The following is a 13,209-nucleotide window of genomic DNA, read 5'->3' as shown; positions in this document are numbered from 1 at the left end:
CACCCACAACCATCTCTTTTTCATAGTTTCTGCGGACCGATGATAAGCTAAATAGCAACAATCCAATTAGCTGGTTCAATCTAAGCTAATCAGCTAACGAATCCAAATGGGATGTTAGTTAGATGTTTGGTTTACTTTTTGAGTAAGGCTTTACCTAGCAGTTTGGCCATGGTTTATCTGGACCGTCCATGGTTCCGTCGGGCGCTAGCTACGTGGCCGGAGTGCCGGACACATGACATGAGCAAGCGACCGATACGGTCGTGTGACCCTGACAAATCCAAGACCTGCTCGCTGGCTTCTCTGCTGCAGCAGATCAACACGACGCTCGGTTGAAGCTGAAGCGCACATGGAGGAGATCTTTTCCTTCGCCGATGGCCGGCTCTGTTGGTGCCTGCTGCTGGTCTCGCTGTCGCTGCAATGCATGCGTCAGCAGGCTCAGGCAGAGGCATCGACACGGCGAGCAGAGCAGGGCTCGTCTCCCTTCTGTTTTGCAGGAGGTCACCATCACATCACGCGTACAGGTACAGTACAGAGCTACGGATAAATACAGTACAAGTAGAAGTAGTGTTCTCCGTACGTCTGGCCTGGCCATGCACAAAAGACTGAAAGAGAAGAGAGGTCAACACTAGAGCTACTGCAGTAATCTGCTGTTTTTCCAACGCGTATTTTCTTTCATTTCATTTGGTTTCAGTTCGAGATGGTATGCTTGTCAATCTATCTATACTACACTGTACTGTACTGCTTGGTTGTCATCAGGTTTTTGTCTTTCGCGGTGGTTCCCAGCAAAATTCCTCCACCCCAGCTGCAGGCAGCGGGGTCGGCCGAGCGGGTCGTCACAGCTTCTCGACCGGGAAGCCGATGACGGGCTTGACCTGGCGCGCCATGGATCGCAGCTCCTCCACCTCGTCGCCCGACAGGCTCCACCCCAGCGCGCCCGCGAACTCCCGCGCCTGCTCCGCGTTCTTCGCCCCCGGGATCGGCACCACGTTGCCCTGGCACACCAGCCAGTTGAGCACCACCTGAGCAGGGCAAACACGCACAGGCAGCAGCAACCCTATCAGTAGTCTTGAGGAGCAACATTCTACCACTACTCCAGCAGAATGCACAGCCAGAAAGATGATTCAACTTCTCAGAAGCAACGTGGCGTTTTTGCACCGCGTGTCTGAACTCCGAAGATGTGACTGGCGGATCCAGCGGTGGGTCGGGGGAGGGGGGGAGGGGGCTCGAGCCCCTCCTACCGCCGAGCCCCCCCTAAGCCCCCTACAAATTTGAGGAGGAAGAAGGAGGGAAGGGGAAGCGGGAGGAGGAAGAAGAACAGGAGAGCCCCCCTTGGGCTCAATCCTGCCTCCCGTTGATGCTTGTACTTTGCAAGGACAGACATTAAGCAATCGAGCTCTGATGGAGAGAGAGAGAGAGAGAGAGAGAGAGAGAGAGAGAGACAGAGCACCTGGGTTGGGGTCCTCCCGTAGTTTCCTCCAATCTCCTTGATCCGGTTAATAAGCGGTTGGAGCTGCATGGCATCATGGAAGAGACCTTCAGTGCTGGGCAGAGCCTATCAAGGAACGAGGCCCAAAAGTAATCGAAATAGTGGTCGGAAATGTAACCTTTGTCAGGAACTCAGGAGTGTATATCCGTCCTCGTGGCCCTTTCGGCGGATTGTCCGGAGTGTATTTCCCCGTCAGAGCACCTGAATCAAGGAAATAGATACATCAGGGCATGATTTCATACTAGATAGAACTACAGCTGAAGGTGAAATTAGCATCCACTAAGTATGCCAATTAGTTCTGAAACAGTGAGCCTGCTTGAGTAGTAGTAGAGCAATAAAAACAATGTGTACAGAATAAAAGATGGTCTACCTTGGGCGATTGGGGAATACGCAATCAAAGTAATTCCGAGCTCATCGCAAGCTGCCTTCACCCCATTTTCCTCCGGGTTCCTGTATATCAGACTGTAATTTACTTGATTTGAAGCGAGTGGAATTCCCCTCTTCTTAAGCCGCGCATAAGCATCTCGGAGGCGTTTTTCTGGAACACAGTCATGGAAAACGTGATCCGAGTTAGTTTTACAGAAAAAGAAGTAACTATCCTAACAAATCATATCATAAAAATACCGAAGTCAGACAACAACCGCTGTAGTTTGAGACTCCAACAGCTTTCACAAGACCTTGCTCAACAGCATCTCCAAGGCCATCCAGGTAACCTAAACCATGTAAGAACAGTGAAATTGATATCCTAAGGAGGATTAAATATTTCTCTGGTAAGTCTCATTGTTGATACCTTCATTGCCCCATATCCCTGGCCTGAAAAGGAAATGCGAAGAGCAGCTAAGTTAAGCAATGGAGTCAACAGGGGAGAAAAACAAAGTCGATTGAAAGGATGATGAGCCAACCAATGAAGTTGGTAGAGCTCAACTGAAGAGACGCCAAGGCGATCCAATGAGGCCTTCAGTGCACAGATGACACTTCCACGGCCAAACCTCCATGGAAGAGCTGCAAACTTTGTTGCGATGGCCACTTCGACTTGTTCCTTTCGTTGCCTTTCCTTAATGAATCTGATGGAAAGAGATGATTTCAGAACAGATGTAGTTTAAAATTTAAATTTAGGGTATATCCTGGTTGGGAAACAGCAGTATAGGACATACCTTCCGAGTAAACTTTCTGAATTTATGGCTCCTGATATCTAAATAACACATATTTAAAATTAATGTCAAACGTGGCTTGAAATGTGATAGAGGATGGATGACAAAACATGGACCATTTTGGTTCTTACCCCAGCTCCGTATACTTCAGCAGTATCAAAGAAAGTTATTCCACAATCGATGCTCGCATCAAATGCTCCTTTCGCTGCCTTCAGTTTCCTATCTGCCATTTTTCAGGGACTTTGATCATCATGTTGCAGTTTGTCGTTAAAAAAAAGTCCAAGGACAACAATTCCCATGTTTTACAACGAGAGGTGCAACAATTCTATGGAATTAGAAAAATCAGAATGTAATAGGTTTGCTGACAGTTGAAGGTTAGTCAATTTCATTAACCATTTCAGATTCAGTCAGCTATTTTATATAGGTTGGTTACAGTTGGAGACAAAATATATGAGAGTTAGTTCCAGAGAGCAAATGCACCGGGCCAAATATATGATGGTGGAGATAAAGTCTCCCAGAGCATATACTGGATAGGACTCATTGCAGAGCTAAAATCCGATACACGCCTATATACGGTTTCTAATGGTCAAAGTAACAGGCACCTCATGTGCATGTAAAAAGTATGGCCATAATTTCAGGGCAACCAACGGCGACCAGATGCTAGAAATCAGGAATTCAAGTACAGGATCCTGGATCACACTTCTTGTCCTCCGAGTGATGAACTCTTGGTCAGTATCCTAACATCAATTCGTATCAACACACTTCGTTTATTTTTCTTCTGAAGCTGTCATAGTAATCTTTAGCGAATTTCACGGCAGTAGGAACCATGGCACAACAAATGAGGTTTGTTTTCCCCATCATCCTGCAAGACTCGTTGGGCCAGAGGCAAGGATTCATGAAGTTCTTGGTGGTGCTGATGTAAGAATTACAATGCCAAGCTTTGACGAATAGCGATGATGCCATTTGCACCTGGCGACGGCATAAACCAACTGAAAACATTGATCTACTGCTTGGTCCAAGTGTTATCCTCGCCTTAGAATCTTATAACAAAGTGGAACAAAGCAGAAACGGCTTGCAATCTGAAGTGAATGGGGCTGCAGAATCCTGAATAATCAAGAATTGGCGAGGAGGAGCACGTACCGTCCCACTGGAACTCGTTCCAGTAGGTGGTGTCGCCCCAGGACCATGCCCCGATGCCGAGCTTGGTCACCGCGACGCCGGACCCGCCCAGCGCGACCTTCCCGTCCTCCTCCCTCGCCGCCGCCGGCGCGGCGTCCGACGCCACCGCGCGGGGCGAGCGGAACGCCCGGCGCCGGCACCGCCGCCGGGCGAGGAGGGGCGGCAGGGCGCAGCCGGCGACCTGCAGGGCCATCATCGTCGGAGCAGCTCGCTGCGCGGGCTCGCCGTGGATCCCTCTGGGCTTCCTGGCGCGGGGCCGTGCTGTGCTGCTGTGGTGGTGGCGAGTGGTGGCGGGGAGGCGCGGGATTTGTTTGGCCAGGAGATGGGGGTCGGTGGCGGGCGTGGACTCGTGGAGCCGCAGGTGGCCGCTTGCGTGCGCGGCTGCCCGTGGGTCGTTCGTGCCCGTGTGGCTCGGTCGGATGCCCACGCACGCGAGTATGGGAATTTTTGGGTCCAAGATGAGGAAAATTGCCGTGAGACCACAACGCCCGTTTTTATCCGGGAGATGCCAAGACTATAAATTCGTCAATACTCAGTCGTCGTTCATTAGGTATACATCCATGTGCTATTCTACACCGATAGCTAAACTGAGCATAATTTTGTATAATTCAGTAACCGGCGAACTATTACTGATTAATTATTTAGTAAATTGACGGTAATTTGGGGAAATCGAGATCGTATCGCCCTGTGCATGCAAGCTAATGTAGACTATAGAGGGGTTACGAGAACGTGACTGAGTGCACACGTGCATGCGCGTTTACTCGTTACGAGAATAGTAGAACGAGTGTGTACCGATTGTGGTAAAAATTTAAGGAGAGTCCAACCTGGACCCCAATCCCCAAACGCATCTAATATCGCATACTAATGCACCATGAATTTGTTACGACCATTCGAATGCCATGAGATGGAATTTTTGTTGGCGAGTCACCACAATAACGAAGAAATTAGAATGGCAAGGCCAGACTGAGTATTTGCAATCACATGTCTACACGCATTGTGAACCGTCAAAAAAAAGGGGGTTACATGCACATCACAGAACTGAAGGTTGTGCCAAACACCGCGAGTTGCTTTGCTCACTTAGCCGCCAACAGAATCAGACCAGAAGAAGGATTGGCAGAGAAGTCAACTGGTCGACAGAGCAGGCTTAGCCAGGGCGTCGTAGCAGGGCACGGTGCCATACCAGTGATCATACTTATCGAGATCAATCGGTCATGCTTGTTTTGCTGCACTCGAATGTAGATGCACTGATAGTCTGTGGTGCTTGGTATTTTCCTAGGTCCGATTGCCTAATACCTCTTGTTGGACATGCGTGTCATGTAACACAACCACATGAGATCAATACAGCAATCTTTCCATCTTGTCATTGTGTGCCTACTTTACATTCTGCACAATCGATTCTCAACCGTGTCGATCTAGTCTTTGGAGGATTCACGGCCATTTCAGCATCAAGAAATGATCATTTCTTAGAAATTAATAAATCGACGGGCACTGACCTTCCCCCCCCCCCCCTATTTCTTGATAATGCAGTTAAACTAATGAGTTCCCTCTGAGTCCATATATACTATATACTTATCAACTGTATTACATTAACATCTCTTGTAAGCCGTAGGAGTATATTATTTAGGCATTTATATATTTTCAGAGAAGACAGGCTGCACATTACTTCTAAAAGAATGGTTTTTTCTTTTGCGGGAACTAAAACTAAGCATGTTGGATGAGAAGGGATTTTATTAACATACCCATATATAGCGCGGAGCACTCTGTACATATACAAAGCAATCAATGGCGTAACCCAATACATCTCCAACCGCTAGACACATAAAAAAGAAGCTAATGAAATACAATACAGATACTCGATGGAGCGACTCAACAATCAGACACTCCACAGATGCACTGCGCTCAAGCATTCTTGATTTCGATTATGCCGAAGGAGGCGGCGCCAAGAATGGCATCGGCACGCCGGGGATGGAGGGCATCGGCGGCAGGGTCACCTTGGGGACGGAGGGCATCGGTGGCAGCGTCACCTTCGGCACGGCGGGAACGGCCGGCATGGGTGGCATCGCCGCGTTCGGCACGGTAGGCACCGCGGGCATCGGCGGGAGGGTCGTCGACGGGACCGTCGGCACGGCTGGCATGGGTGGCAAGGTCGCCGCTGGCACTACTGCTGGCATGGGTGGCAAGGCGGCCGCGGGCACGGTGGGCAAAGGCGGCTTCGGCACGGCGGCGGGCGCAGCCGCCGGAGTCGTGTCGTCCGCGAGGCGGCGCGCGGCGTGGCTGGAGCTGCTGAGCATGAGCGCCATGACGAGCGCCGTGGCGAAGAGACCCGAGGCGGAGGCCATGGGTGAACGAACTTGATGTGCTCACGGCAGGTCACTAGCTGCAGGAAGTAGCTAGAAAATCTGAAGCTGTTTGCTGGGGATGCAAAGGCATGGGCTAATCCATGCCAATTTATAGGCCACGGCTCGTGCAAATCGGTCGTCACCGATGAGCTTCTGGTTACCTTCCGATCCATGTCACGACGGTTGGTTGGTGTTGGTGAAATGGGAGATGCGGCGACCGAGGTGGATACCGGCCGGTTACACATTTCTCTGGTTAGCTCACCTCTCCTGCGTGACGCTAAGCTCAACACGCAGGACGCTGAAGCTGTGCATCTGCTGATCTGCACAGATAGCTGGTTGGATTCTGAGCTCTGATCACATCAGCAGAAGAATTTTATACGGCCACATGGGTCCTATTGTTAACGTTAGGTAGAACAACAGTCAACAAGAAGTTGTTCAGTTAAAAAGGGCATCAGGTTGAGGCTAGGCACTTGTCCTCTCCCCTCCCTGCATGCCTGCTTATGACAAGATAAAAAAAAGAAGGAAATGCGTAAGCAGTAACCAGTGCAAATTGGTGGTTACTGTGGGGTGACGATGGGGGTGTATACTAAGAGGTTGTATGCTTCTTCTCTTGTTAGCTCGGACACTACAAAGAGTCAAAGACCACCCTCGGTTACGACTTACGAGAACATAATCTGATGTCGCAGACGGAAAAAGGCTGCTGACATGGGTTTGCGTGCAAACAAAAAAGGATATAAAAAACCTAGAATTCACAAACCAAGCGTCTAAATTAAATTCTGCTTGCTCCTTTGTGTTTTTTATGACAGAATCCTCATAGCCAGACCAAATCTGACTATGTTTTGAGTTTTTGATGAAACAAGCTAGAATATTTCTTTGTGGGGCTGGAATATTTTTTATGCGAGCTGAAATAGTTACTCAAGCTTTACAATCAAATTATTCCATCTTCACAATCCAAATGTTCCGGTTAGAAAACCATCTATATTCAAATGTGCATAATTGTGTAAATGGGACATTGATTTGGACGTTTAGTTTAAAAAATACGATCTCTTTTTTTACGTTTGTATGTATGCTTTTAATTTTCTCGGACTGCATGGTCGGCGGATCAAATACTTTTCTTCGTTATTATGAATTATGATGGCCACGAGTCACAGCTGCTCACCCCCTTTTTTTCCAATATAGTTTTTTCCAGAAAAAACATGCTACATATGCCTTCTAAAACTAAGTATGTTCTTTTGTGCGTGTGGAGTGTGGACTAAAACTTTCTCCCTCCATCCTATAATACAGAGCAGCTTACCATTTTCATTACAGATTAAGAAGATAAGAAAATAGCCTATGTACCTCTACTTAATGCTTTGTTTGGCTATCATTTTGCTGATTTCATAGCCGGCTGAGAATAATTAGTTTCCAAAATATATACTCTAGGATGCCTTATATTTGGATACAAATTTTAATCTTATATTTGGATACAAATTTTAATCTTATACTTCAGGACGGGGAGTAGTATGTTTAATGAGAGAGAATTTTTTATTTACTTTTGCGGCGAAAATTCAGTTGATAGTTGAGTACTTCCATTATACAGTGACACAAAAAAAATTCGATAAAGGAAAAACGTTCCAATCTCGGTCAGTGCATGCAGCTAAACGAAACAAACCAAGTAGCACTTCGAAGAAACCACACAAGTGACAAGTCCAAACAGGTAACCAAAGCAACATGACAAAAGAACACGAAACTAAGCTTCAATCATATTATTAAACACACTGAAACACAAATGACCAGATGGAACCCATATACATACATAACCGCCCGAGTACATAAACAAAGTTGTAATGAATGACAAAACCTGGGAACTCTCCAACTAGCGAATAGTACATGGATAATACACAACCACACCACATCAAACGGAAAGGAAATTGAATACTCGACCCAGCGACTCAACAATCAGACATCAGCAAATGGCAGACACTTTACAGATGCACACTGGGCGCATGCTCTGACTATGCCGAAGGAGGAGGCGCCAAGAATGGCATGGGCACGCCGGGGACAGAGGGCATCGGCGGCAGCGTCACCTTGGGGACGGTGGGCATCGGTGGCAGGGTGACCTTAGGAACGGCGGGCATCGGAGGCAGCGTCACCTTCGGCACGGCGGGAACGGCCGGCATGGGGGGCAACGCCGCGTTCGGCACGGTGGTGGGCACCGCGGGGATCGCCGGCACTGCTGGCATGGGTGGCAGGGTCGCAGCGGGGATGGCAGGAACTTGGGGAACCGCTGGCACCGTCGGCATGGCGGGCATCGGTGGCAGAGCGACCGCGGGCACGGTTGGCACCGTTGGCACTGGTGGCTTCGGCACGGCAGGGATGCCCGGGACGGCCGCGGGAGAAGCTGCCGGTGCCGTGTCCGCGAGGCGGCGCGCGGCGTGGCTCGTGCTGCTGCCCGCGAGCACGAGCGCCATGACGAGCGCCGTGGCGAAGAGAGGTGAGCCGGAAGCCATGGCTGATCTTAATGTGCTCGCTGCAGCAGGTTACTAGCTCCTAGAAAGGCTGCTGCAAGATCAATAACTAGTTACGAACTGAAGCTTTTTGCTTACTGGTGATGCAGAGACATGGTGATGCATGCCAATTTATAGGCCACATCTTTTCCAAATTGGTTGACACCAATGAGCTTTTGGTTACCTTCCAAGACGAGAGTTTGGTGAGGGGGAGGTGTGGCGATCCAGGTGGTGTACCGGCCGGTTACCTCCTTCTTCCCTGGTTAGCTCACCTTCTGCACATCCGGTTGGTTTCTGAACTATGATCACGTCAGCAGCAGAACTTGATACGGTAACAGAGTCCTCTCCTCAACCGTTAGGTACAACAACAGTCAGCAACATTTTCTCAGGAGGCTTCAGGTTAGTTATGGAAAAAAGAGGCATCGATCAGGTTGAGGCTAGACAGTTCGTTGTGCTCTCCCCTGCCCACCACAACTTTATGTGTTTGAATTGACTAGTTAAAAGGGGAAATGCTCTACATACAATTGGTTTACAAAACTCCATTAGACCATCATAGCCAGGTGATTTGATTGATCTCTTTTGTTGGTAACTAGTAAGCAAGGATCACTGATCTAAGCCATTTAATCTTCTGGCTGCAGAGGAGTTATATAACTGAATTTTATGTATTTCAGTATGGCTGTAAAGGAGTCTTACAAAGGTTTCTTATCGCAAAGTTCCTACGAACTCATATATGTGTGAATTCTGTAGCACGGTGGCAACAAGGTTTTCATTTTCGATTTCCAACTTTTTTTCCGTCATCAGGGAAATCGGCAGAATTCATTTCTATTTCAGTCACAAAACATAATGTTTTTGATGATTTAATAGCTTATTAGGAAAGCTATAGAATTAGTATTAACAACATGGCCTACAGCTCAATTGTTTGCTGTTTATTCTCAAGAAAGAGGTCTCTGGCACCTCTCTCACACGAGGAAGGAGATTCCAACCCATATTGTGCTACAATCTGCAGTACCTAAGGTATATAACACAAATAAATTTCAAGTTAACAAAATTATTTTACTCAATTATTTATTTCGCTCACTGGCGAGAATCATGAAGTTCATGAAATTTCTCTGAAATTTTAAACCTTGAGTGGGGCTTCCATGCTCCCTTTATTTCACATTTTCGCACATTTTTCAGCATAGGCAATGTGACCATTTTGCGATGATTTTCTAACTGCTTGAGATTCTTTTTCTTTTTCTTTTTTGAAGCTGACTGGTTGCACTGTTGGAAATAATGGTGTTCTCTTGCGAGGAAACTGTTAGAGCGGCCAATGCCATCACCTGTGATGTCAATGGCATGATGCCCACTATATTTGCAGGAAAACATTTGAACACTACAAGACATTTTCAGCATCAAAAAAGTATCATTTCTTATAAATCAGGGTGCACAAGACATTTTTTTTGGTTCCTGGATATTGGATAATATAGTCAAATTAATTAAGTTCTCTCAGATTATATGTACCAACTATATTAAATTGGCAGCTCTTCAGATCTAGCGCCCAGTTTTAATTGTAAATCATAGGAGCATATTATTTTGGTATTTTTTTTTAACAAATCGGCATGTGATTGCACCCATTTCCTGCAATAGCGCTCCGCGGGAATAGCGAACCAAAAAGAAAAAAGACAAGGAAAATAGCGTAAAACACATTCCAGATGTATGGTGCCCCATCGATCTCCTTAATTTTGTTTACGAGCTCTGCTATCGACGTTGAAAGCTAAGACCGCTAAAATAGTTTTTTTTCCGTGATCATGAGTGAGCATGCTTTTCGTTAAGAGGGAGCAATGTGGCTTCTCTCGAGAGAAATATGTTGGATGAGAACGATTTTTATTTTTTATTTTTGCTTTTGCAGGGGGGGAATTCAGTCTACGAATTGCCAAGAAGATATGAGTACTTCCATTATACAATGAAACACAGTGCGACCAAACTGAACCCAAAATACAGAAACACGAGATTGCTGAGCACAAGTTGTACATGTACAGAGTAATCAATGACAAGACCCAAGACCTCTCCAACTAATACATAAACATAATCCACACAAATCAAATGGAAGCCAAGAAAGAAACTCCAGCCAATCTGTTCGTGAAAGTACAGCATCGTTCCCAGCAAATACTCGATCGAGCGACGACGCAACAATCAGATATCGGCAGATGACAGACAACCAGCGTGTCCACACATGAACGTACAGTGCGCATGCTTGATTACGCCGAGGGAGGCGGCGCCAAGAACGGCATCGGCACGCCGCTGGGGATCGAGGGCATTGGCGGCAAGGTAACCTTGGGGACGGCGGGCATGGGAGGCAGCGTCACCTTCGGCACGGCCGGCATGGGGGGCAACGCCGCGTTCGGCACGGTAGTGGGCGCCGCGGGCATCGGCGGGAGGGTCGCCGCGGGGACCGCCGGCACGGCTGGCATGGGTGGCAAGGTTGCCGCGGGGACCGCCGGAATTGCTGGCATGGGTGGCAAGGTCGCCGCCGGCACTTGGGGAACTGGCGGCACGGTGACCGTTGGCGCCGTCGGTACGGCGGGCATCGGTGGCAGAGCGACCGCGGGCACGGCTGGCACCGTTGGCACCGGCGGCTTCGGCACGGCAGGAATGCCTGGGACGGCGGCAGGAGCAGCTGCCGGAGTCACGTCGGCGAGGTGGCGCGCGGCACGGCTGGTGCTGCTACCCGCGAGCATGAGCGCCACGACGAGCGCCGTGGCGAAGAGACCTGAGGCCGACGCCATGGATGCTCTCCTGGCTCCCGCTGGTATGCTCGCCGGCTACGTACTATAGCTACTGCTAACTGAAGCTGTTTACTTGCGATGCAAAGACATGAGTCCTTGCCGGGAAATTTATAGCTCCAGAGGCTGAGCAGAGCACTAGTTGGCAACTAACTACGTGGCATTGGTTGTTGGCCTTCCAAAGCATGGGCGGCCATGGCTGCTAGCTTCGCTGTGTTTGGTTGATCAGCTCACCTTCTTGATGTAGCTGAAACCACACTTTGCCTGACGCGAGCTATTGGACTGCTACGTTCCGGTGATCTGACCCTCTGTTGGACAAGCTGAGGCAGGCAGGTTTGCATTTGCAACTGCACAAGTACATCAACGATGTACGAAAAGAGCTTTGTTTTCTTTATACCTTTGATTAGTTTAGTATAAGTACGCTTGCTTTCTCAACCGCCTTAGCCACTTCAGACTATACACTACGGGAGAAGCCTCATTTGCCGAGTGTATGACACACTCGGCAAAACAATATAAGCACTCGGCAAACTCATCACTCGGCAAAGAGAAAACGGCAAAGAAAGGGTCGGCAAAGGCCTCTTTGCCGAGTATTTTTTGTCGGGCACTCGGCAAATACTTTGCCGAATGCCTAATCCTGCTCTCGGCCAAAAAAATGGATGTGATGGTGGAAGAAACGGAGACGGACGTTTGCCGAGTGCCTGAGAGAAGCACTCAGCAAAGTGTATGCTCTTTGTCGAGTGTCCTAGGTCAGCACTCGGCAAAGTGTATGCTCTTTGCCGAGTGCTGGTGTAGTGACACTCGGCAAAGCATATGCTCTTTGCCGAGTGCTGGTGGAGTGACACTCGGCAAAGAGATTTATTTGCCGAGTGCCGCGTGAGAGGCACTCGGCAAAGGTATAATTTTTTTTTGGAAACGCCTGTTTTCTCTCCCTCCCCGGTTGGGAAGCCTTACACAATAGTTTTACAAATTTACAATAGCTACACAGATGCATCAAACAAGCTGATCAACCACAAGTTTTACAAGAGTTTAACGACGAAGTTAACAAGCAATGCAAAATAGTTTTACAAGAGTTCAACGGACAAATTCATAAAGTTCACAAACAGTTCTCAAAACCACTGATTACAACAAGTTCACGACAAAAGATCATTTGACTGATTTCGAGAACCATCATCAAGTTGGCCAATTAGACTAATTTGGAGAAACATGAGGATCATTTGAGGCCGCCGATTGATTCTGCACAAAGTAGAAGAGATTACATGTGTGAGACAAGAAAAATGACGATCATGCATGACTAAAACTTATCCAAACTCACAGGAGTAGAAAACGGATCAGGAGGTGGAGGTCGAGGTCGAGGTGGAGAAAACAACGAAGCTGGCGGAGCAACACCTGTTGCGGCGCCAAGGCTCTCCATGTAAGCAAGAATCTCCCTCATCCTCTGCCGCTCGGCCTCACGCTCGGCCCTCATCCTCGCCTCCAAGTCCACATGTAGCCTCCTCTCTTCTTCTAGCTGGTCCTGCAAAATTTTCACCCCAATGTTACAATAATGCAAAGAAAAGATTTATAATAATCAATAAACGACATATAAAGAAATAATAACCTGAAGTGCCTGTATCCGATACTGTGAAGTGTCCTACCGAGGTCGTATGGCTGGGCTCGCGCTGGTGCTCCTTGCTCTAATCTGAGATAGAGTAGGAGTAGAGGACGAGTCGATTGCGCCGTCGGCAATCCAGTACCGCCCATGCTTCTTACCTCCTCCGACCCTCATGACAACTTCACCGTCAATGTCCTCGGTGGTCGTATCATAAT

The 13,209-nt window shown here is 48.2% G+C and overlaps 4 protein-coding genes across 5 annotated transcripts; all 4 read right to left on the bottom strand.

Annotated features, from left to right (window-relative positions):
* Window positions 1–603: 603 nt before the first annotated feature.
* LOC112883243 (uncharacterized oxidoreductase At1g06690, chloroplastic-like) lies at window positions 604–4,104 on the bottom strand. The gene is made up of 10 exons (XM_025948514.1): window positions 3,778–4,104; window positions 2,769–2,860; window positions 2,641–2,678; window positions 2,389–2,550; window positions 2,277–2,299; window positions 2,128–2,199; window positions 1,857–2,024; window positions 1,605–1,687; window positions 1,448–1,510; window positions 604–1,019 (listed from the first exon to the last, which is right to left on the bottom strand). Exons 1-10 carry the CDS (start codon window positions 4,010–4,012, stop codon window positions 834–836), a joined length of 1,122 nt encoding a protein of 373 aa, XP_025804299.1. The 5' UTR covers window positions 4,013–4,104; the 3' UTR covers window positions 604–833.
* A 1,408-nt stretch (window positions 4,105–5,512) lies between these two features.
* On the bottom strand, window positions 5,513–6,220 carry LOC112882634 (protein PELPK1-like). Of its 2 annotated transcripts, none has more exons than XM_025947728.1 (2): window positions 5,715–6,220; window positions 5,513–5,681 (listed from the first exon to the last, which is right to left on the bottom strand). In XM_025947728.1, the coding sequence occupies exon 1, from the start codon at window positions 6,153–6,155 to the stop codon at window positions 5,736–5,738; it is 420 nt and encodes a 139-aa protein (XP_025803513.1). In that variant the 5' UTR covers window positions 6,156–6,220; the 3' UTR covers window positions 5,513–5,681; window positions 5,715–5,735. The 2 variants fall into 2 exon arrangements, with proteins under 2 accessions (XP_025803513.1, XP_025803512.1); XM_025947727.1 differs by having other exon boundaries at window positions 5,513–5,686; window positions 5,720–6,220.
* A 1,654-nt stretch (window positions 6,221–7,874) lies between these two features.
* On the bottom strand, window positions 7,875–8,727 carry LOC112881787 (protein PELPK1-like). The gene has a single exon (XM_025946652.1). It carries the CDS (start codon window positions 8,642–8,644, stop codon window positions 8,150–8,152), a length of 495 nt encoding a protein of 164 aa, XP_025802437.1. The 5' UTR covers window positions 8,645–8,727; the 3' UTR covers window positions 7,875–8,149.
* Window positions 8,728–10,605: 1,878 nt separating this feature from the next.
* LOC112881786 (vegetative cell wall protein gp1-like) lies at window positions 10,606–11,468 on the bottom strand. Its single transcript, XM_025946650.1, has one exon. It carries the CDS (start codon window positions 11,404–11,406, stop codon window positions 10,879–10,881), a length of 528 nt encoding a protein of 175 aa, XP_025802435.1. The 5' UTR covers window positions 11,407–11,468; the 3' UTR covers window positions 10,606–10,878.
* Between the last annotated feature and the right edge of the window lie 1,741 nt (window positions 11,469–13,209).

Source organism: Panicum hallii, chromosome 2 (genome assembly GCF_002211085.1).
Source record: "Panicum hallii strain FIL2 chromosome 2, PHallii_v3.1, whole genome shotgun sequence".
NCBI lineage: Eukaryota > Viridiplantae > Streptophyta > Magnoliopsida > Poales > Poaceae > Panicum > Panicum hallii.
This window is presented reverse-complemented; position numbering and strand designations above follow the sequence as displayed.

Coding starts and splice junctions, on each gene's coding strand:
- LOC112883243 (XM_025948514.1), bottom strand. CDS start 4,012: ATGATGGCCCTGCAGGTCGCCGGCTGCGCCCTGCCGCCCCTCCTCGCC. Junction 2,861..3,777: donor GAACGAGTTCCAGTGGGACG/GTACGTGCTCCT, acceptor GAAAAATGGCAG/ATAGGAAACTGAAGGCAGCG. Junction 2,300..2,388: donor GAGCTCTACCAACTTCATTG/GTTGGCTCATCA, acceptor TTTCCTTTTCAG/GCCAGGGATATGGGGCAATG.
- LOC112882634 (XM_025947728.1), bottom strand. CDS start 6,155: ATGGCCTCCGCCTCGGGTCTCTTCGCCACGGCGCTCGTCATGGCGCTC.
- LOC112881787 (XM_025946652.1), bottom strand. CDS start 8,644: ATGGCTTCCGGCTCACCTCTCTTCGCCACGGCGCTCGTCATGGCGCTC.
- LOC112881786 (XM_025946650.1), bottom strand. CDS start 11,406: ATGGCGTCGGCCTCAGGTCTCTTCGCCACGGCGCTCGTCGTGGCGCTC.